Source organism: Gossypium hirsutum, chromosome D12 (assembly GCF_007990345.1).
Source record: "Gossypium hirsutum isolate 1008001.06 chromosome D12, Gossypium_hirsutum_v2.1, whole genome shotgun sequence".
In the NCBI taxonomy this organism is placed as follows: Eukaryota; Viridiplantae; Streptophyta; class Magnoliopsida; order Malvales; family Malvaceae; genus Gossypium; species Gossypium hirsutum.
The window spans coordinates 62,043,124-62,049,845 of NC_053448.1; the positions used below are offsets into that span (position 1 = coordinate 62,043,124).

Below are 6,722 nucleotides of genomic sequence, written 5' to 3' on the forward strand. Positions count from 1 at the left end.
TGACTTGATCGATAGCTCAAATTGTTTAAATTCGACTCAATATTTAATCGAATTTGAATTCGATTTTTAAAAAGTTAAAACTCAAATAATTTATGAGTATCCATATCTCATTTATACTCTTGAACACTACTTTTAAATACATCCTAATTAAAAATTATCGAATTCTTTGCGATTTAATCCAATATGGGTTAATTTTAAAGCAATGAATGAATAGTTTGACATTACAACTATAATCATAAGCATAGAACCCCCCCCCCCCTTCCCCTTTTTTTTCCTTTCTGCATTTATACCCCTTCCTAGTGTTTCTTTATTCTTCAATCTCTCTCCCGCTCCTATTTTCAATCAAAACCATTTTCAAAGCTCTCTGTGTGTGTGTGTGTAATTCAGTTATGGCTATGGCTTTAAAAGTGACCCAGTAAACAGCAGTTTCCCTTCGTAAACCCCATCATCACTTTCTATAGCTCAAAAACAAAAATGGCTTCCACCATCTCTATGCCACCAACTGACCCTTCTTCTTCATCTACAGAAGACCCAGCAGCTAAAGCCGTCAACAAACGGTACGAAGGGCTCATAACGGTCCGAACCAAGGCTACTAAAGGCAAAGGAGCTTGGTATTGGGCACATCTCGAACCGATCCTTGTTCGGAACCCAGAGAGTAGTCTACCGAAAGCGGTGAAACTCAAGTGTTCCTTATGCGACGCCGTTTTCTCGGCCTCGAACCCGTCCAGGACCGCCGCCGAGCACTTGAAACGCGGCACTTGCCCCAACTTCAGCTCTGTTTTAAGACCCAATCCTTCGTTATCCCCCTTGCCTATCTCTTCATTAGCTTCACCTTCGGTTTCGTATCATCATAATCATCGTAAACGAAGTCCTTCAGCTGCTGTTTCTCTTTTACGAAACCAAGTAAGTAATAATAACAGTCATGATACCAATAATAATAGCAATAGTAACTCGTTGGCTATAGTTGAGTCTACTCGTTTACTGAGTTACACGAGTCATACTGATAACAACAACAACAATGTTGGGTTGACTCAACATCATTTGATTTTATCTGGTGGAAAAGAAGATTTAGGTGCTTTAGCAATGTTGGAAGATAGTGTTAAGAAGCTTAAGAGTCCTAAAATTTCCCCTGGTCCAGCTTTAAGTAAGGGTCAAATAGATTCTGCGTTTGATTTATTAGCTGATTGGTTCTACGAGTCTTGTGGGTCGGTTTCGTTTTCTAGCCTTGAACACCCAAAGTTTAGAGCTTTCCTTAACCAAGTTGGGATGCCGGCTATTTCGAGAAGGGACCTTTCCGGTGCTCGGCTCGATAATAAGTTTTACGAGGCCAAGGACGAATCCGAGGCTCGAATTAGGGATGCAATGTTCTTTCAAGTTGCTTCTGATGGATGGAAGAGGAAAAGTTGTTGTTGTAGTAGTTATACAAGTAGTAGTGGTGGTGGTAGTAACTTTGGATGTGTGGAGGAGAATTTTGTTAAATTTAGTGTTAATCTTCCGAATGGGAGTAGCTTGTACCAGAAGGCGGTCTTCACCGGTGGACCGGTGAGTACCAAGCAAGCTGAGGAGGTTTTGTGGGAGACGGTAATGGGGATATCGGGAAATGGTGTTCAGAAATGTGTAGGAATCGTTTCAGATCATAAGGCGAAGGCATTGAAGAATTTGGAGATTCAGAATCATTGGATGGTTAATCTTTCTTGTCAGCTTCAAGGTTTCATTAATTTGATAAAGGATTTTAGCAAAGATCTCCTTCTTTTCAGGACCGTCACTGAGAATTCCTTAAAGCTAGCGAATTTTGTAAATAATAACTTGCAAGTTAGGAACAGCTTTCGAAAGTATAAGATGCAGGAGCTTGATTGTGCTGGGTTGATACGAGTTCCTTTCAACGAATGCCATTGCAGCAGTAACATTGCACATGTTTTTGCAATGTTGGAGGACATATTGAACTGTTCACAAGTGCTTCAGATGGTTGTATTGGACGATTCTTACAAGGGGATCTGTATTGAGGATCCAGTTGCGAGGGAAGTTGCCGGTATTGTCCAAAATGAAGGGTTTTGGAATGATTTAGGGGCTGTTTATGCACTGGTGAAGTTGATCAGAGGTATGGCTCATGAGATTGAGGTGGAGAGGCCGTTGATCGGGCAATGCCTCCCTCTTTGGGAGGAGTTGAGGGTCAAAGTGAAGGAATGGTGTGCCAAGTTCAACATTGCCGAAGCGCCTGTTGAGAAAATTGTTGAAAAGAGATTTAGAAAGAACTACCACCCCGCATGGTCAGCTGCATTTATACTCGATCCGCTTTACCTGATACGGGATACCAGCGGAAAATACCTTCCACCATTCAAGTGTTTGACTCACGAGCAAGAGAAAGATGTTGATAAACTCATAACTCGTTTGGTTACCAAGGAAGAAGCACATGTTGCACTGATGGAGCTCATGAAATGGAGATCAGAAGGGTTAGAACCACTCTATGCTCAAGCCGTTCAAGTTAAACAACGGGACTCTGTGACCGGAAAACTGAAGATCGCTAACCCCCAAAGCAGTAGGCTGGTATGGGAAACTTGTCTTAGCGAGTACAAATCATTGGGAAAGGTTGCAGTGAGGCTTATCTTCTTACATGCAACATCATGCGGGTTTAAACGTAACTGGTCTTTGATGAAGTGGATTTGTGTACACAGACACTCACGGATAGGCCTTGAAAGGGCTCAAAAAATGATATTCATTGCAGCTCATTCAAAGCTCGGCAGGAGGGATTTCTCCAACGAGGAAGAAAAAGACGCGGATCTATTTATGATCGGCGGTGAGGATGGCATCCTCAATGGAGTCTTTACAGATGCACCATAAGTGTAATGCTTTTTTTCTTTTAACTCTTTGTAGAATTGTAAACTTTAGGATTTGATCGAATTCTTTCTTCAATTGTCTTTTATTTTTGTCCATCTTCACTTCTGTTCCAATCTAAAAATCAGGAAAAAAACATATAGATAGTGATGTAGTAGCTAGAGAATGTTTGTTAGAAATTTCAATGATTGCATGATTTGAATGAAAATAACCACTTTATTGTCCTACCATGATTTCATTTTCTTTTGTACATAGTGACTGAATGAATACAGTATCATCTTCTTCTATATATTTATAAAGAATTTGATTTTGTAAGAGAAGAATGGGGATTATCTGCAGAACAATGGCTGAAGTTATACAATGGTAGCCTATGTATTTGCATGTCAAATGCATCAATGTAAATTTTTTATCAATTATTATATAAGGGAATTGTACTAGAATCTGTTGCATAAACCTGGCACATGTGTGCCTTTTTCCTATCATCATATTTTAAATGCTTGAAGGACAGTTACTATCTATAGTTTCATGTGAAGAAGCCTTTATCTGAAAAAAGTTGAAAAATAAGTGGACTATATGAATATTTTACAATTTAAAAATTCTCATAAAGATATGAAGTTTTCTCCTAAAGGTGCTTCTGTTATTCTAAATGTGGTATGCTCCAAGTTTTTGGGGTCTAAAACCAATATTCTGTCATCCCAAGCCCCAACATGCTCTTTCAATGAAAATGCAAAAAATTTGAGGGATTTTCATGAGTTTTTGAAGATGGTAAGCTTCGGTTTTACTTTTACTTGCCGAATTCAACCAAGCTGTATGTTATATATGGTTTGTTTTACTTTTGGTACATTCATCTTCTGTATGAACTTTCATGATCTAGTAAGCCAAACTGGAATCGGTACAAGGATGATCTAGCCATATTTGTGTTGTTATGATACATCAGTAAGTTCCTAGAACGATGCTGATCCGTTTTACTGCCTCGTATCTTGAAAACTTAGTATGCCAGTGCCTAGTTGGTGTCTTTGTTGTATATCTAATCCAAAAAGGATAAGGAATCTTGTGAAAACCGACTCTTGATCGGAGCATCAGTTTGTGATACCATTGCATTTGTGAAAAATCATTGATTATCGGAACTAATGTCTGCATATTGACTGTTTGTTGAAGAAAAAGAAGTGAAAAACAAGTTTGGACTATGATTTACTGCAAAAATAGGCCTTGGCATTTAATAGTATCATTGTTGGTGCTGCAGATATGCAAAAAACCAGTTGAAGCTTGTGGTGAACCAGATTTTTAGTTTCCACTCGAAAAAGGGTCAACCTCGGATGAACTCGGGAACATATCTTTGTTGCTGTAAGGCACTTACTTGCTGATATGACTCAACTGTGTAACCAAGGTTGTCTGGTTTTGCTAATGTGGAGGAGCCCCCACCTTGAGGAGAGTGGATGTCTGTCTTGTCACAGTCAAGGGAAAAAAAAGTAAGAAGTAACGGCTTTTTCCTCCTCTCTCTCTATTCGATTTTTTTATCATTTACTGGCGAGCTTAATCTCCATCATTTTCGGTAGCTTGTCTTTCAAACATTCCAATTATGGTGACATTGCTGCTTTCTAGCTGGGACCCTTTGTATTTCAAATTTTTTGATGTTAAGATTGAATATTGAAATTTTTTCACAGGGTTATCGGTTAGATAGCTGCTACAAAGTTTTTGAGCAAAGTGGAAGCAAAGAGAGGACTGTCGGCTTTAGGAGGTACACGATGGCTGATAGAGATATTGCAACGAACTTGACCCGATTTTGCTGGTTCTTAAATTTCTGTGAGCTTTATTGACTGGTATTAGTGGTATGTATCCATGCACGTTGCAATGGATTATGAGTATTGTTAGGGACAATATGAAAATGTCAAAATCTCAAATCTAATAAATGTATATAAACATACATATAAAAATTAAGACTGGCTCATAGGGTATCCTGGTGCCATATTTGACTTAAAACTATATTTCTCCGATTTGAAGTGTTTGTGTGTTAAACACACGGTTAAACGCATATTGGGACATGGATATGAGGGTACGAGCCTTGGAATATATGAAAGAACTTGGAAAAAATTAAGTATAACCATGTTAGAAGTCTAGAAAAAGGAGAAACGAAGGAAACGTGTGCATGTTAGACTGAGATTTTATTCAATTTTAACAAAAAGAGACTTTTTGCAGCAACTTCAAAGTGGAATCACTGGATGTCCATTCCGGCATGTTTAAGCATTCAAACGGACCGCTAATGCACGTATAGGTACATCCGAGGTGATGACAACAGTGCCACTAATACGCGAAAAAGGTAAGTCAATAACGAGCCCTAAATGTACATACATGCATACGAGAAAATTAGTCTGTTATGGCTTCAGTTTCTTTAGTAATTTCTGTATCACTCTCCATGATACACCATTAATTGACAATACGATAAATTTTTTTGCTAAACACTCAAAAACCATTGCCTCTTTCGATGGTAAAGCCGTATAAAATCGAACTTCATACGTAGTTACCAGCATGTTAATAACAAAAATACTGAAGATATTACATATTTTGGATCAACCCTTTTTATGTTTTGGTCATTACTACTTGAATTTTTAGGGAGGGATAAGGGGAGCTGTCGGCAAGGCCAAGTAATGTTGACTGCTCACCAACTACAGAGGCGGCTTTTTTTCTTTCTTTTTTTTTGGTTATACCCCTATGGTATGGCCTTTTTATTGTTCATTCCACTAATTTATTTATTTTTTCTTTGATAAAAGGGGAAGAAAAGTATAATCATTAAGTATAGGACAAAGAGGAGGACCCTCTTTCTTATACAAAGAATCTTGACACTTTCATGTTACGCCATGATTAATTTTCTTTTGTCTTTTTCAGTATAATCACTGGTGTTTTCATCGGTTCTACGCTTTAAGAGTAAAAATTGTATGAGTTGAGGATGATATTTAGTTAAACACTTCCTAACAATCTTAACTGTAAGATTCGAACTTGGTTCAAATACCTAGTAAAGAATTCTATTACTATTTCTTTTCTTGATTATTATATTATCGTTGGTAAAAATATCATGGAGTTCCCTGTATTAAGGGTTAAATTGTATTTTGTCCTCTCTACTTAAAAAAGGGGACAAATTAATTCTTGTATATTAGATCAAAGAACAAATTGATTATTCGTATTAAAAATATCATTTATTTGTACTATTTAAAAGAAAACCCAATGTTGTACATGAGGCATGCCATAATTCGTACTAATGTACAATGATTAGTTTTTAACACCATATATAGATGGAAATTTTAACAAAATATCCGGTTTGCTTTTTAGTCTAACACACATGGATTAATTTGCTCATTTTTTAAGTAACTCTTAATATAAGAGTCTCCATGATAATTTTACTAATTTACTTCCCCTTTTTCTTTTTACCCACTTATATGGTTGTCGATTGTTTTTGAAATTGAAGCAGAATCAGATCCATATAATTGTAATGTGAGATGATGTTGATTTGCATTGCCACTGGTAGTCATAATTTTGTGGACCATCCCCCCCTCCTCTTTTTTTGGTTGCTTTAAAGTTTAATCTTTCTCTCTATGCTCTAATTTTCAAATGACTGTTATACTGCAAACCCGGTTTGAGCCCTAGGAATAGGAATGGCAGAGGTTAGATATTTTTAATTTTGAATTATCTATAAAATTTTCAGAGTTACTATTCATGTTCAAATTTAAATAAAATATTATTTCTATCCATAAAAAAATCAATTTTAAAATTTCTAATATTTTTTCGGGTATCTAAATTTACAAAAACTCAACTATGAAACCATTAGTATTTTTATATACATAAAATCAAAATTATAAACATTTTGTAATCAATAAATTCGAATAATAGAGATCTAC

At 36.7% G+C, this 6,722-nt stretch overlaps 1 protein-coding gene across 4 annotated transcripts; it reads left to right on the forward strand.

The window, feature by feature from the left end:
- The first annotated feature begins 263 nt into the window (after positions 1 to 263).
- Positions 264 to 5,861, forward strand: LOC107931036 (uncharacterized). Of its 4 annotated transcripts, none has more exons than XM_041107724.1 (5): positions 264 to 2,840; positions 4,076 to 4,308; positions 4,497 to 4,661; positions 5,029 to 5,149; positions 5,443 to 5,861. In XM_041107724.1, the coding sequence occupies exon 1, from the start codon at positions 475 to 477 to the stop codon at positions 2,836 to 2,838; it is 2,364 nt and encodes a 787-aa protein (XP_040963658.1). In that variant the 5' UTR covers positions 264 to 474; the 3' UTR covers positions 2,839 to 2,840; positions 4,076 to 4,308; positions 4,497 to 4,661; positions 5,029 to 5,149; positions 5,443 to 5,861. The 4 variants fall into 4 exon arrangements, with proteins under 4 accessions (XP_040963658.1, XP_040963659.1, XP_016718296.2 ...); XM_041107725.1 differs by having other exon boundaries at positions 4,497 to 4,570; XM_016862807.2 differs by having other exon boundaries at positions 4,076 to 4,301.
- The last annotated feature ends 861 nt before the right edge of the window (positions 5,862 to 6,722 follow it).